General features: G+C 44.7%; 1 protein-coding gene across 9 annotated transcripts in view; it reads left to right on the top strand.

The window, feature by feature from the left end:
• SYT9 (synaptotagmin 9) overlaps nt 1-17,135 on the top strand; it is a 409,891-nt gene that overhangs the window by 365,192 nt on the left and 27,564 nt on the right. For 7 of the 9 annotated variants that reach the window (XM_070074132.1, XM_070074123.1, XM_070074118.1 and 4 more), the window contains 2 exons: nt 814-943; nt 4,453-6,865. In XM_070074132.1, the coding sequence (XP_069930233.1) occupies nt 814-943; nt 4,453-4,506 (184 nt within the window). In that variant the 3' untranslated portion in view covers nt 4,507-6,865. Of the gene's footprint in view, nt 1-813; nt 944-4,452; nt 6,866-17,135 lie in introns of those variants that run through there. The other 2 variants (XR_007910949.2, XM_008265569.4) reach the window with 2 other exon arrangements.

The raw sequence follows: 17,135 nt of genomic DNA, 5'->3' as shown, positions 1-17,135 counted from the left end.
CCCCTCCACTGCCTCCTCATGACTTCCCCACACACAAATACAGGAATAATTACTTATCTTTGTAGGAAGAAAAAAGAGAGAAAGTATGTGCACTTGGATCCCAGAGTTCATTGATGGGACCTATCATTTCCATGCTTTAATTCCCATCATATGCAAAGGATTTTAACAAAAACTGCCAAGGTAAAAAAAAAAAAAAAATGGCCCAGGGTGCTGACCTATCCAGGGAAAGCTTTAGAAAGGCTAATAGTGTTAAGGTTAAAGGAATCAAGTATCATTCTACACTTGGGAAATCAAGTCGGGTCACAGAAGCAGTGCTGGCCTTGGAAAGAAAGGCCAGTGGTATTTTTAGTGAGACTAGAAGCAGGAAGAGCCAGGAGACTCCCCTCCTCGGACCCATGACTGCCAGACATGGAACTACTCCCTCACCAGTCCTTGGTTGGCTCTTGTGGAAAGTTAAGCAGCCGTTATTAGAGGAATGCCTCTCAGGTGGCTTCCTTCTCATGACATGGTTTTGGAGGCCAACCTAGTTCCAGAACGAGGTTAGAATCTTCAGCAAGCATCAGGGAATTCTTTGAACATGGGATTGATTCTTGGAAACAAGCTAACCCTTGTCGGTGTTAAGAAAGTACAATATTGGCTCCCAAATCGTATTGGCTGTTAAGCTTGGCCTGTAGTTTTAAATTAAGCAGTAGAAAAAAAAAAAAAAAAAAAACCAAACACCACTTCCCCAGTTCCGCTGTCATTTTCATTGAGAAGCTGTTGCTCTTAGGTACCCAAATTTTAAGCAAAAACTATTGTGGACCATTTTCACAGTGTAGGTCACAATGAGATCATCGGCGTGTGTCAAGTAGGCAACAAGGCTGAGAGACTGGGCAGAGACCACTGGAGTGAAATGCTGTCCTATCCTCGGAAGCCCATCGCGCACTGGCATTCTCTCATGGAGGTAAGACACTACCCCCACTGTACGGAGGGGAAATGACTCCCTGGTGAAGCGTGAGGACACCAGGGTCTGTGTTCATAGACAGGTTTCCCTGGTGGCATCTCCTGTGGTTGAGAGGACTTTCACCCTGAGGTAACATCTATGCTCCCACCAAACTGATGGCTTTGAACATTGATCAAGGACTTCCCCTTGCTTAGATTGTCCTCCTAAGAGATCAGTATTCTCCCATTCCATGGTGTGGTTTTGAGTAGGCATTTGGCATGCATCTACAGGATCTGAGTGAGTGCGGAGTTTCGGAGCATCATATTCGTGGCTTGAGCCTGACTTTGGAAATAGCTCAAGGCTGGAAAAGCAGAGCCTGGATTGTAGGACTGTCTGACAATAACCTGTGATTTCAGGCAAGATGGCAGGCGGGTTCAGCTCCATGTTAACACACACACACACACACACACACACACAATAATAGCAGAAGAAACGAAAATTTATCTCTCCCTTATTTACAAAAGATCCTCCAAAAGGCAATGTAGGATATTATAGTAGCTGGCTGTCTGAGCAACAGAGACCTAGATTTCTCTCTTTCTTCTTTTCTGTGCCAGTGTGGTTTTTTTCCCTTGAAGTCACCTCATTGTGCAGTATGGCTGCTAGGCTCCAACCATCACATATCTTCCAGGCCATAAAAAAAAAAGGTAGAAATAGCAACAATCAAAAGACCACACACCCCCTTATTAAGTATTCTTTTAGAAGTCTCATGCAACACTGCTACTTCAGTCACAGAACTCAGTCACATGGATATGTCTAATTTCAAAGAGAAGGTAAGAAATGAATTATTTTGTTGGGTGACGATGTGCAAAACTAAAAAAGTGAAACAACAAAAAAGGTTATGTTTGCTAGAAAGGAGAATGGATGCCTGGAGGCAACTGGCCATCATTCTGCCACTTACCCCACCACTCATTGTCTTGCTTCCCATCACACAGTTCTCATTAATTCTTTCCCCACTAATCTTACTCATCAACTTACTCTCTTATTTACTGATTCATTCTCTCTGTCACTCCCTTGCCCACAAAGGAACGACACTGCTCCCAGCTGATCAGTCTTCAGTAGACTTTATTTTAACAGGATAGAAAAAGAAACCCTTGAGCAAGGGGAGCTCCGAAAGAAAGGGGAAGCTCCCGTCCCATATCACAAACAGCTTATATAGTATAACATTGCAGAAGCATGTAAGCAAGCTTAGTCCATGCTACAGTCCATGCAGCGGCACTCCAATCGGGTGCCTGATCACGCACAGTCCATGCACTCCTTGTCCAACCATAAAGGTGATCACGCGCCTTCATCCAATCAAGCTCCTGGTCATGTAGCAGGCAACTCCTGTGCTAACAACAAGCTTCCACCTGGTGTTTTCTCAGCCTTGGTTAGTGGGAAAAGAAGCACGGGAAGCCCCAAGGCCATAGTTGTTTTGACTCTAGCCTCGGGTTATGAAACGGTCCCGATATCACAGCTCAACAGAAACCATAAACATCCACACAGCAGTAACTATTGCAAACAGTCAGCAAGCTAAGCCTTAGCATGTGGGCCCATGGCCAGCCAAGGGTCCCCACACTCTCAAAAATAATTTACACACAATCAGTAACATTTCTGAGGGTCGAGTGCCATAATAGGTACAAAAATGTAAGCGCGTGTGAAAGCATCCCTTCCCTGTACAACTTAGCACGAGAGAGACAGAAGTTGGCACATACACCTGTCACTAAGTGCACAGTCGTAAGCACCGTCATCCATACAGAGTGCTACCGGAGCCTGACAGAGACAGTGTCTGTTGTGTTGAGAGGAGCTTGTCTGTGAAGCCTTGCTCCCTCCTGCCCACGGTGAGTACCGAGAACTGAGCCTCCAGGATTGGGAATGTCAGAAAACAGGCAGCAGTTATTGACTGAGGGTGTGTAGGTTCCAGGCAGAGAACATTCCTCTGTTATCCCAGTGCAGGAAGCTCTGCTCTCTGATGGGAACATCCGAGAGGCCAAGACCAGAATCCCTCTCCTGGTGTCGGGATTCCTCTGCCATCAGCGTCCCCTTAGTTGAAGGAAGTAAACACACAGGGCAGATGCCTGAAGATGAGGCAACATCTCCTTTGTTGGAGATGGTGCCAGAGAAAGATACTGGCATCAGGGCCTCTGGGTAAATTCAAGAAGAGCCCAGAGTCCCCTAATTTTCGGATCCCTAAGGTTATCTCTACCCTGGGCCATAGATCTAAGACTCTTTCTTTCCTGGACTCAAAATTAATCCCTAAGGGAGGCCCATTGGACCCACGAGGCACTTGAAAAGCAGCTGGGGAACTGATACTAACTGAACTGTGCTCACTTCTTTAGCTCCTGTAGAATTCTCACAGGAGTCCATCTATAGGCTCATTAAACTGTCCAGGCCTGTCACTAGCGATGGCAGTTAGAGCAGTTGTAACAAACTTTCTGCACCCATGTAACTTTAATTCTTATTTGTAATGGAGAGTGTCAAAGAGTATCAAAGCTCTGTGCTTCTCAGGAAGCAGAAAATGGAAGAGGAATAGGATGATATGGGTAAAGAAGGAAAGAAACGAGCGAGTCAAGGGGGCAAGGTGGAAGGGAACATCATTATATTGTAATTGTAGCTCTGAACTACAGTGCCCCTGTTCTCTGTATGAATATTATATTCACATGAAAAATATAAAGTATCAGGAAAAAAAAGGATGAGATGTTAATGCAGGACTGAGAGACGAACCCAGATTCGTGCACAAGCAGTTCTTTCCAGTGACCTTGGCAGAGGAGTGAGCCTTGGCTGGGTGCTGTACGCCGGGTCCTCTGCAGCTGTGTGTACAAGTGTTGCACAAAGGAGAGCATAGAAACCTTGTATATGTCTATTACAATACCACATTTTCCCCATTTATCTGTACAATTGTGTATCAGTTTAACAGTTGATGGAAAGGAAAGTATGGCAGGCAGGCTTGGACCATTCCTTCTGTGGTGAGGCTAAAGCACTGTGGGACTTTGGTCACCTGGGAGATATTCCTTAAACTTTGAGAACCCAGCTTTTTGCAAAATTGTGATCAGCAGTTACAATAGTGAGAAATAAATGTCCTTAGGGTTACACCACTGAAACTTGGGAGTCATTTGTGCAAAAGGTGGAATTGCTTCACCTAACACAATGGTCATCTCTCAACTGTTGCAACAGAACTCAGAAACGAAGTGCCTGTGCCTGCTGTTGGAAAGGCAGAGCAGGGGAGGCGACCTTCCCTGTGGCTTCACATCTCTGAAGAACACGTGCAGTGCTCCAGAGCCACCACAAGAGAGGAAGTGATGCTTGTCCTTTAAAACTGTTGGCACCGGACAGGATGAAGTGCAGGATTGGAGAGGCTAGCCTTGCTTGCCTGGCCCAGTAAGGATGGAGGAGGTGGTGGGCAGTGTGGTCAGAGACCCCTACTTTGCAGTTGGAGAGACCTCGATTCAGGCTGCTGTGCTGCCATTGTCTACTCCTGTGTTTTTCTCCTTTAGGTCTCCCATCAGTCAAGAGGTCATAACAGCACCTGCATCATACAGTGCCTGTGAGGGTTGAACAGTCCGATCTGTGTGGGAATCAGCCCCGTGCTGGCTCATAGTACATGCTCAGGAAAGTCCTCAGTGACAGCTGCTATGATGCATGTCCCACATCCTGAGGTGTGGCCCACGAGACTGTGTCACACAAAGAAATATCATCAGTAACATTGTCGTGGAAAATAAGCGAAAGGCCAGGAAGCTCGCATGCCTGCACTTCAGTGAGCCATTGTCTCAGCTTTGGGGAAGGGGTCATTAAGATCCCTGCACATGGATGCACACCATGGTTAAATTCTGTGCCTTCTTTTCTTTGGCCTTGAAGATAAGCTGCTCTTATACTCTCTAAGAACCTTTCAAATTTCTGCTTGAAAGCAGTTAACTCCCAGGCCTGTGTGTGTGTGTGCGTGTGTGTGTGTGTGTGTCTAAAACTCTGGGAAAGAATAAATATGGGGGAGTTGGGATTCAGCGTGAGGGGAACCTGGCTTGGCAGAAGCGCTTCAGTCCTGGGGACTGAGGGAGCAGGTAAGGACTAGACCTTGAGGGCTGCAGAGACCTGGCAACCTGCTTGGGGCTGCATCCAGTATACCCTGACCTTGCCAGGGCAGGTGGCAGATGGAGTCTTCAAAGCCAATGAGTTCAAAAATCCGTTTCTCTCTCAGGGATTCTGGATGGCTTCACTGCACACTCAAAGGTCAGCCAATGCTTCTCCCGTTACTCTCCACGGTGTCAAAGGCTTGTGAAGCTGCGTGAGCTCCCCCAGAGCAGGCTGCTGGGACTGGGGATAAGAGCATCCCCTCTGTGGCCCTTAGGAGATGACAGAGCCTCATAAGCTCCCTTACCACAGCCCCTCCCTCAGATAGCCAGGAGGAGATGGGGATGGCCTGGCCGTATCATGGTATCCTTCCTGTCTTCGGGAAGGTCAAGCCAGCTGACATCATGAGCCTGGGGAGAATCACAGGACATAGTTCCAGGTTTCCTCCACTGCCTTGTGTAGAGCTCTGTATAGCTTTTGCATTATGAGTGGTAAACTTGGTTTGAAGCAAAAGACCAGATACAGACTCTATTTGGTTAAATCAAATTTTACTTTTATAAGGAGGAGAAAGAGAATCTAATCAGAGTATATAGTAAAGATCAGCAATATTGTCCTGATTGACAAAAGTGCAAGATTCTAACCCCAAAGTCCCTATACCAGCGGTGTTCAATTGAGGATAAATCTTCCTTTCTCCACGCTTAGCCTTTGTAAATCTGTATACTTAAGGCTAAAAAGCTGCCTCGGGATTTCTGGCTGCTGGGATCAGCTCGCTAACCCCTCAGCTGCTGCCCCTCTTCCATTCAGGGTTATAAAATCCCCAGCATGGCAACGGGCAGTTATGGTCCAGGCCATTCCTGGCCTGAACAGGGTCCTCCTTTTCACCTCGGCTTCCATAAGAGTATAGACTTCAAACTTTAAGATTAAAGCAAACAGCAGTCACCCAGACTTATCTTGGGATTATACCAGCAGCCCCTTTAAGGCATCTCTAGGTCTCATCCATTAAGTGCCTGGAAGAGCCCACCTGGAGTCTTTGAGGTCCACCCATTCCCAGGAAAATGCATTCTATTGGCCAGGTTGACTTAGGTGTCCACTCCTGACCCAGTTTGCCTTAGGTCCATGGTCCTGGAAATGTGACCTGGTACCCACTCCCTCAGGAGTGTTGGGAATAGGCTCCTTAAAAGGGTCCTTACAGGACAGGAAAATAGACTGACATGAACACAGCTGCTTTCCAGAAGATTTTGAAATGAAGGAGTGAGAAGGTTTAGCACTCTGGATAGGTTGTATTCACAACAAATTTAGGAAATCAGAGTGATTCTCCAGGACTCACAGGAGCTATAGGAGACTTGGGGCCATTACAGCCACCCTACTCTCTTCTTGCCTATAGATGTACATGGTCATTGCTTCCTTGTTTGTCCAGCTTGTATTGGCCGTGGGGCCACATTTATCTTCAGCTGCCCCACTAAATCCAACTGAACTTGGATATTTCAAGCCTGAGAGGTGAAACTAGAAACTCTCCTCCTCCTCACTCCCTATCTGTTCTGCCATCTGAGAGAAACTTTGTATTGTATATGATTCCTTGTCATATAGGACTTAGGTTCACATCTCCAGTTTCCTCTCAACAGGTACAGGAAGCATTTGGAATGCGTAAGTGTCTCTTTTCTCTCAACAAGACCTGGCTTTAAGGCTCTTTTTTCATGGGGCATTGGCTGTTCATTGAGCAACGTCATTTTTTCTGCTCTCAGCTTGCAGGAATATGTGGTATTAATTCAAAGTGTGGGACAACATGTTTACAGACAATAAAAATGCTAACTCTGCTACATAGGTATTAAATAAGTATCTGATAAATGAATGAGACGTATAATTGGACAACTTGGGTCCGTTTATCCAGAATTCCCCCATGTGGTAGAGTCCAAAATAGAATTCAGTTCAGGTAAGATGTAAAAGGTATTAGGAATAAATCTGCTGTAGGCTGTTAAATGGGGATAGCTTTTATTAAGTCCCAAACTTTGATTGCCTATTCTCCGTTTAGGAAAATGACATAAAAGAGGTCATATCCTCCTTTGGTTCCTGTGAACTGCCAGGTGCCAGCAATGACTTTGCATTTTGAGTATAACTGAGAAATGTTTAGAATAACCGAGACTCCTACATAAAGCATGATGGCCCCCCTCCAGCTGATAAAGGTCCCCAGGTCCTGGCATATTTCAGTATCGCCCTTCAGAACAGAGGGGGAGGACACAGAGCTGCCAATGGTGGGAGGCAGACTGCTGCACCCCAAGTGAAAACTGATTAGGAAGTGACAGGACATTGGCCCTCAACCTGGCTTTTCTCACCAAGAAGATATTTTACAGTAGTTTTACATAGGGTAATGATTTGTTCCACCTATCTGTGAAGATAAGGAAGGGGAAAATATTTGGAAAGGATTTTTTCCAACTACTTGGCTTTGAGATTTTATTTTTACCAAAAACAAAATATTTTTAATGGTGGATTTAGCATGCCGGTATCCAAAAACGTCAGTTGGTCTGCCGAATGTAAAAATGTGTGAGATGTTTGGGATCTTAAAAACTTACTAAGAAAGCCATTAGAATCTGTGCCAATTGATTTAGGTGGCCAGAATGCAGTGTGGACAAGCCAGCAGGGCTAGAGTTAATGGGGCGTTGTGTTTCCAGCTGGCGGGGGGTGTGGCCAGCAAAGAAGGCCAAAAACATTCACTTCCCCAGCAGGTCTTCTTTCTAGTATTGAATTATCTGTACCAAAAAAATGAAGGACGCTAACATTTTCTCATCTTTAGCTGGGTTACAAAACCAGCAAGTCTATAGAGATAGTAATCACACAAACACGGGAGCACTTAGGGTAAACACTCGGAGTATACATGATAGCAATGTGGTGGGAAATAACATTTCTGCCTGCACAGAAAGTCAACTGCATCTTGACCCTCCTCTTACTCACAAATGACCTTGCTCCAGGAGTGGCGCCCTGGAGCGTCCCTGCTGCACACTTGAATGGTTGTTAACAAGGATAGTGGATGTCAATGTGCTTGAGCCTTCAGTTCTCTCCATCTCCAGGAATGGTATTCAAAGGTGACCACTAGCACAATGGGCTGATTCTTTCCCCAGAGATGAAAGGAACCAGAGTGGTTGATGCCATTCTCTGAAAGGACCACACCCTCTCCTGGTAGTCCCCTACCTGGTATAAAAGGCCTGGGGTAAAGGTAGAACATCCTGAGAAAGGACAGCCAGGAAGGCGTCTACTCCTGGGAATGAGTCTTTGAAGAGAGGCTTCTGTCAAATGCCGCCTCCCAAAGATTAGCAGAACAACCTGTTGAGACAAAGCTGAATTTATTGCTTTCCCTAGTAATGGAAGGGCAAGGCAAGGTCTGATCTTGAGATTTTGAAGCATGGGTTAAGGTGGATCTTTTTTTTTTAAATATTTATTTTATTTATTTGAAAGACAGAGTTTACAGAGAGAGGTAGAGACAGAGAGAGAGGTCTTCCATCCACTGGTTCACTCCCCAGATGGCTGCAATGGCAGGAGCTGCGCCAATCTGAAGCCAGGAGCCAGGAGCTTCTTCCAGGTCTCCCATGTGGGTGAAGGAGTCCAAGGACTTGGGCCATCTTCTACTGCTTTCCCAGGCCATAGCAGAGAGCTGGATCGGAAGAGGAGCAGCCAGGACTAGAACCGACACCCATATGGGTTGCCAGCACTGCAAGCCAGGGCTTTAACCTGCTGCGCCACAGCGCCAGCCCCTAAGGAGAATCTTTTAATGCAGTAGGGGATGAGGTGGGGAAGTGGGGAGCTTCGAGGGCACTGGGCAAAGATCATGATACAATAGTTTAAGAGGTCACAGCAAGATGAGGATTTTGATCCTGGAATTCTCTTTCTAAGAAGTAGTTGATGGACTTTATTTCTTGGAAATCCCTAAAATGAACAAAAATACTATTTGCAAGTTTTACCTTTCATGCAAAAGTTTCTAGGAGTAGTAAAGACATGTTAATGAAGACAATAGAACAGTAAAGTCAAGTAAATGTAGTGTCTACTTTGTCGATAAATTATGTTGAAGTAGATGAGAACAAAGAGCAGGAGAGCTCACCAAGGTTCCTACCTCGTTCTGTACTCACACACCGATAGTGTGAACATTTATGAGATGCCTCCCCAGCATCAGCCCTCCTTTCTGATCGCCCTGATTTCTGACTGGTGATTCTAGGGACCTAGATTCATCCATGGCTCCACTGATGTACATATATCCTGGTCCCAGACTAAACTATACTGCATAAACTGATTTGAGGTGTTATAAAACATTTGCTGTGAATGCTTGTTGGATGTAAACCAAGAAATAAATACTCTAGGTCCAGTAGAGTATTGCTTCTTTAGAGGTGCCAGGCTTAAGTTGAGACCAACTCTATAGAAAGATTAAAAAAAAAAAAAATCCCTAGTCATGTGGTTGAACTACTGGCTCAAGCCTCTCCTGAATATAGTTTTACCTCTGGCCTTTATGAGTATGTAGCATATAAATGCACCTTATTATGTAAGCAATATTAGATGGGATTTCTGTTACCTAAAACAAAAAAAAATATCTTCTATGGGATGCAGGCAGACACCCTCCCTGCTCCAGGTGATGTTCCCTTAGTGCGAAGAGAACCATTCCCAAAGCTGCCAAGAGAGGTATTTTTCTGTCTTGCCCAGTACAGTATATCTGGTACTTAACAAGTGCAAGGCACATGGTACACTCTCAGCAAAGTTTTCCTAATGAAACAAATTATTTTTTATCTTTTTTTTAACTTTTATTTAATGAATATAAATTTCCAAAGTACAGCTTATGGATACAATGGCTTCCCCCCCTATAACTTCCCTCCCACCCGCAACCCTCCCCTTTCCCGCTCCCTCTCCCCTTCCATTCACATCAAGATTCATTTTCAATTCTCTTTATATACAGAAGATCAGTTTCGCATATATTAAGTAAAGATTTCAACAGTTTGCACCCACATAGAAACACAGAGTGAAAAATACTGTTTGAGTACTAGTTATAGCATTAAATCACAATGTACAGCACATTGAGGACAGAGATCCTACATGAGGAGTGAGTACACAGTGACTCCTGTTGTTGACTTAACAAATTGACACTCTTGTTGATGGCATCAGTAATCACCCTAGGCTCTTGTCATGAGCTGCCAAGGCTATGGAAGCCTTTTGAATTCACCGACTCTGATCATATTTAGACAAGGTCGTAGTCAGAGTGGAAGTTCTCTCCTCCCTTCAGAGAAAGGTACCTCCTTCTTTGATGACCTGTGCTTTCCACTGGGATCTCACTTGCAGAGATCTTTCATTTAGTTTTTTGTTGTTGTTGTTGTTGTTTGGTTTTTTTTGTTTTTTTTTGTTTTGTTTTGTTTTGTTTTGTTTTGTTTTGTTTTGCCAGAGTGTCTTGGCTTTCCATGCCTGAAATACTCTCATGGGCTTTTCAGCCAGATCCGCATGCCTTTAGGGCTGATTCTGAGGCCAGAGTGCTGTTTAGGACATCTGCCATTCTATGAGTCTGCTGTGTATCTCGCTTCCCATGTTAGATCTTCTCTCCCTTTTTTATTCTATCAGTTAGTAATGGCAGACACTAGTCTTGTGAAACAAATTATTGATATCCAGTTATTTAGCTTGCATGTTGAAACAATCATGGGCAAGAGACACCTAGTTCTCATGAAACATTAAATATTGCATAGAGTTAAGGGAAAACTTTTCCTTTTGTACTTAGATGTTACTTTCCAGGAAGGAACTCAAATCCTATACGGAGTTGAAGCTCTGTAATTTTTATTTCTCTCTTGAGCTGATAAGACTCCATTCCTCACATGTGAAGAAAGTCATGTAGCTACTTTCCCATCAGTGTTTCCCATGATGTACTGAGATTCCTTCATTAACAATAAAAGCCCATACACTTTTAACTAGTTTTTAGTAATTAACTTTTTATTACTGTGTTATTTCTTTAGGTTTTAAATAAAGCTCAAGTATATATTTAAAGTTTGCAGTAAGTAATAGTAGAATGACACCCTTTCTCCCATCTTAAGTAAAATTCAGGGCATGAAATGTGATGGTACCAGTTGTTGAAATGCCTTAAAGAAAGGGAGCTTCCTAAAAAGCAAGGGGAATTTTATAAGTCAATGAATAATCACATGAAACTTTCAGATGCAAGTATACTTCAGAGAGTTGTACTCAGAAAAAGAATCATTTATGAATGAGGCGAGAAAGCCACAGGGTGATTTATTCACTCCAAAGCTAAGAAGTTGAATAGTGCATACTTAGATACTTTACATACCGACAGTAAATATTCAGACTGACAAAATTTACTAGTGAACAGCCATAAAGCCGCTCAAGAAAATACATCCCATCCAAAGGGATTAAGATTAACTGTAAGTTTTAAAATGTAAACATTCTGGATTTTCCATTCTATTATTAATGCTTCATGAAGGAGGCATGGTGGTATGGATCCAAATAAATTCACATCATCCGTTTGTGCATTTTGCTGGACCTGATGTTCATTCTCCTACTGCAATGGTCTGAATATTTGCATCTCTCTAAAAACTCATATTGCAACCTAATCCCCCATGTGATATTAAGAGTTGGGAAATGGGGGCTGGTGCTGTGGCACAGCGGGTTAAAGCCCCAGCCTGCAGCGCTGGCATCCTATCTGGGCACCCGTTAAGTCCTGGCTTTTCAACTCCTGATCCACCTCTCTGCTAATGCGCCTGGGAAAGCAGCAGAGTCCTTGGGACCCCTGCACCCATGTGGAGACCCAGAGGAAGCTCCTGGCTCCTAGCTTTGGATCAACTCAGCTCAGGCCATTGCAGCCATTTGGGGAATGAACCAGTGGATGGATGACCTCTCTCTGTCTCTATCTCTTTCTGTAACTCTGTCTTTCAAATAAATAAAACAAATCTTAAAAAAAGAGCCAAGAAACAGGTCTTGAAGGGCTTTGCCCTAATGAATAGGACCATGCCCTTTTAAAAGACACCAGCTGGCATGCCTTTGCCTCTCCCACCATGCACCATGTGTGGGTGCAGCAAGAAATTGCCACGTATGAGGGGAGAGTGGGTCCTTACCAGACACCAACTCTGCTGGTGCCTTGGTTTTAGATTACCCAGCCTCCAGAACTGTAAGCAATAAATTCCTGTTCTTTATAAGTTACCCAGTGTAACATATTTTGTTATAGCAGCCCTTAAGACAGACTCCTTGTTGATGAGAGTCAGGATCCTATCAAGAAATTTAAGGCTATGATGGAGCAGCAACACAAACTCACTAGGGCAAGACAGGGATTTTCATGGCTGCAGAGGGTCCCACAGAATCCACTAATAAAATATCAAAGCCAGGCATCCGGAGCTCCCATCCTAGCCCTGGCAGCTTCTCAACAGGGACTTTAGTGGGGCCTTCAGTGGTAACGATGCACTCTAATGAAGAAACCAGGACCCAGGCATGGATTAGGATGGGCTTCTGGCTTTAGAGAGGGTGATGGTAGAAACCTTCATGGAAAACATTAAGGATCAAGGTTGTCCGGCAGCCTGGATCAACCAGATGGAGAAGGTGAAAGGTGTGGGAGTTTGAGTCACTTTAACATACAAGGTCCAGGTCCAGAATGAGTTGACAACCAAGGCTCCTTGGCTATGGAAGATTGTATCACAGGACCCCCATGCTCGGTAGGGCGGACAGAGGGCATTTCTGCCCCTCCACTCAGAGCCTGCAGGATGACATCAATAAGGGATTCATGGGAAAGTGCTTGGGGAGATAGAACTGGATCTTTTAATTCCATTTTTAATTTTGTGTCCCTTTTGCACACAGAGTTGCACATGCCCACTCCCAGGATTAGGACAAATGGCTCTTATCCTACTACATGTAATGTGATATTTCCATTGCCCTTTAAGTATAGAACCATGCATCATGTCATTCTGGGCTTCCCTAGAACTAAATCTTATGTAAGGAATGAGAATGCAGAGAAATAAACAGTAACTGAGAGAACCCTTGCACTCCGGATAACAAAGGGGAACTCCCGGCTACTGCCATCAGTGACTTGACTTCAGTGCAGGCAGAATCTAAGCTATCAACACAGTGCACCATCAGCGCCAGCCCTTCTGCTTCTCCCACATGTCCGTGGGCATCAACCAGTTAATAACAAAGGCCTTGAGAAAGCTGTTCTTTTTTAAAAAAGGAGAAATCACTTTTAGCTCCAGTTGCTGCTACCAGAGGAGATGCTTGAAAGCAAGAGGGGGAATAATAGGGAAGAAAGGGACTTTTGAATCACGTGGGAGTCCTCAAGGACTACTCAGCCCAGGAGATGCCGCTCTTAAGACTTCAAGCCAGTAATTCTCTACAGCCTCCAAGCACAGATGTGGCTTCCTTCACTGTCTTTACAGATATTACATGAACTCATGGGGGCCCAGGAGACAGCCATTCTTTCTGAGTATGGACTGCCTCGGTAGCAAGAACTAGGGACAAGAATTAATAGCAGTAGATCTGGGGAAATGGTGCTGAGCCCAGTTGTGACTGAGGGAGACGGTCTCTGAGCATAAAAAGTCCCTGAGCAATTGCAGGCAGGACAGACTGCTCCGTGACTTGACAAGCAGGTGCAAAGACCAGAAGAGGACTCCATGAGCCAGAGTAGTGAGAAAACACAGCTGGTCCAGGGTCAAGGCTTCACCCACTCCCATCCTGCCGAGAGAGGAGGGCGAGTGAATGGCTGAGCCCCTCGACCACCACCTCCCCCTCTCTACTCAGAGAACATCAGGTGCCTCTGATTTGAAGGCTTTGTACTGCTGAGTGGAACATGCTTGCTGAACAGCTATTGAGTGGCGTGAGATGGGAGGTTGTTATATTAGGCTCCTTTCATGTGGCTGAAGAAGCTAAAGAAAGAGCAGGTTTGGAAGAGAGAGAAGTGTTGGAACAGCAGCCAGCCTTGGGAAAGGAATTTGGTAGCACTGTGGGGAGGGGAGTTACAGTATCTTCAATAGGATTGAAATGGGTTTGCATTTAGATTGTAAAATGAGAGTTTACTGAGTTTACTGAGTCTGACCCCTGACTGGAGGATCTGTGATGGTCCTACTTGATCCTAGATCATGTCTAATCTGCTTATCTGTTTATGTGCACATATATGTGTATATGTACAAATTTAGATTCATTCAAGCAAATTTAAGCAAGCACAAAAAGGCTTTTTCTTAAGAGAGAGTGTTTATTGGGGGAAACACAACAGACTGGAGGGAAGGTGCAAAGAAGGAAAAAGAGGGAGAAAGAGCGTAAGAGAGAGATCAAGAGTGAGAGAGAGGGAGAGGGAGAAAGATCAGGAGACAGAAAGAGAGCCATGTGTTCAGGAACAGGTCCTCTTAAAACTTTGTCGAGGTGGGCAGGAAAGTAGGAGCAGTGAATCCCATTAGGATGGGGGTGGAGCTGACACCGGTGGTTGGGCCATGTGGTCACCTGGCTTCCAGCAATGGCGGTGGGGGCTAGAGCCTAGGATGGTGTAGATCACACCATAGATAAGACTACTTAAAAGCTTAAATTAATTGTTGAATACAGTGGTATCTCAGGTTTCTTTTTTTTTTTCTTTTTCTTTCTTTCTTTCTTTTTTTTTTTTTTTTTTTTTTGGCTGAACTCTTTTCTGAACTCAAAGCTAATTTGAAACTGAATGTGTGAAACAGGTAACTGCAGGAGCTGCTATGATTGAAGCAGATGAAAATGGAGGAGAATGAAATCATCTAACAAAGTGTGCTCCAGTTAATCTTCCTGGTAGACCATCCCAGCTGTGCTGTTTTACCAGTGTCTAAGTGAATGCCAGCTCTGCCACTCAGAACTGCTGCATTTGACCAAATTACCTAATCTCTCAGAGGATCAGTTTCCCCTTCCACAAAATGGGGAATTTTAAACACCTGCTTTGATCAATGCATAATATAACACATCCAAAAACATCTCGCATAGGAGTTGGCCAGGAAAGATGCTCAACAAGTGCTTGTTTCCTTTTTGCAGCCAATTAAAATCTTGGAAAAATGTAACTCCACCCATGCTTTTCAGCAGCTGATTGGTGGTGATGCTATTGGCTGGCTCCATACAGACAACTTTCCTGGGGCTAATCTAGGCCTCTCATGTCTCTGGTTTTTAGAATGTTGGATGTTTCGCAAAGACTTTAAGAATGTAAGGTGTTGCACAGTATTCCAGTAAGTTCCCAAGTATACATGCAGTAGTATCAAATGTTCTTGGCAGTGACTCACAGTAAGAAATACATTTTATGTCATGACATGGATCACTATCCACCAGGTGAAAAACAAGTCATATATATTTTCAGAGGGCCAAGGTAATTTTGATCGAGTATGGGCGTATGAAGAAGGAGATGCAGAATTGTAACTGATATAGACATTTTTAGGGCCAGAGTGCTTTTTGTCTTAAACTTTTGTAAACAAAGTATTTATTTGATTACTTGAAAAGCAGAGTTACACACACACAAAGTTAGAGAGAGAGGTAGGTAAGGAGGAAGTTAGAGAGAAAGAGAATCATCCATCTGCTGGTTTGCTCCCAAAAGTCCACAATAGTCAGGGCTGAGCCCAGCTAAAGACAAAGGCCAGGAATTCCATATTGATCTCCCACATAATTGGCCAGAACTCAAGTATTCCAACTAACATCTGTTGCTTCCCAAGCACGTTAGCAGGGAGCTGGAGTGGAAGCAAAGTATCCAGCACTCAAACCAGCCCTCTGATAAGGGATACAAGCAACCCAAGTGGCAGCTTAACCCCCTGTGCCGCAACACGCATGCCCAGAATGCTTTTTCTCTGAAGGACCAGAATTCTCGGCTTTCCGTCACACACGTTCACCAGGCAGCAACACCAGTCCTTGGTGCTGGCTTTTCTGCACGAAGGGCTGACGCTGGAGTTTGTGCTGCCACACTTGCATGAGCACAAATCATTTATTTTTACTACAAATATTTAACCTTCTGGTTTGAAGCTATGCTTAGCCTTACTATGCTAAGCAGCACAGGCACCAACTGTGTGTTTATATTTAAAGAAGAGTGTTGTGTGAAGCTGCAGAAGGAGGTACGAGGCGACCCTAGATGCAGGTGTGTGTCACTGCTGTGAAAGAGTTTCCTCAGGCAAGAGACTGCACTTGACTCCACTCCTGGGGACATGAGGGGTTGAGGGCAGCTACCATGCTATGTGTTGCAGATACAGGGTGAGGACAAAGCACCTGCCTTCAAGGAGTCTGGTGGGGGAGTCTGACAGTACATGGTCCTGGTATCATATTGTAAAATATATAATTGCCATTTTCAAAATTTGTATAGAAGCATAGGTGAGAGAGTTCCCAGTCCCCCAGAGGAAAGAGACTGATGACCAGAGATGCACATTGACCCTCCGTGAGCAGGCTTCCAGCAATGAGCAAGCAAGCATCATCCCATTGAGCAAGGAGGAAGAGGACTGGTGAGAAGAAAAATCAGTGTGCTCCAACGTATGCATGTGTAAAGGAGGGAGCCCAGTGCCTGGGACACCAAGGAACTCAGATGGCTGAAACACAGCGTACCCTGGGGTGCTGATGAGGCCAGAAAGGGAGGAGAGGACTTGTTGAGCTCTGATAAGGAGTTTGGGATTTCTGCTAAGGCAGTGAGGGGAACTCAGCTACTTTTAAGAAGAGCTGCAGCCTGTTCAAACTGATGCTTTAAATTAAGTGACCACGCTGACCATCTGGAGAAGAATGGGTGTAGGGGCGGAGGGAGCAGCTGCCATGGCTATGATGAGCTAGAAGGCAGAAGCAGCTGCAGTGGTTGCGGTGCACCGTGTTCCGTCCTGGAGGGGCAGAAGTAGAGGGAATGGACTGGAAAGAATGGCCAGGGTTTATGAGCTGAAATCAAGTGAGCAGTCAGAGAGAGGGAGGAGTTTGGGATAATAGCCAGGCCTCCATGTTGACCAGATGGAAGGTCCTGCTGTTTACTGGGCTACAGAATGGTGGATAAGGGACAGGGGGTTTCTCCTAAGTATTGAGGGGCTGACAGAGAGAGGTGAGATTCAGTGTGTCCCAAGAGCATTAGAACTTGATAAAACGTGCCAATTACTCATTACTTTCTAAAAGATGCTCTCTAACACGTACTAAGTTCACAGCTAAGCTACTT

This window comes from Oryctolagus cuniculus, chromosome 1 (assembly GCF_964237555.1).
Source record: "Oryctolagus cuniculus chromosome 1, mOryCun1.1, whole genome shotgun sequence".
NCBI classification, from domain to species: Eukaryota; Metazoa; Chordata; class Mammalia; order Lagomorpha; family Leporidae; genus Oryctolagus; species Oryctolagus cuniculus.
This window is presented reverse-complemented; position numbering and strand designations above follow the sequence as displayed.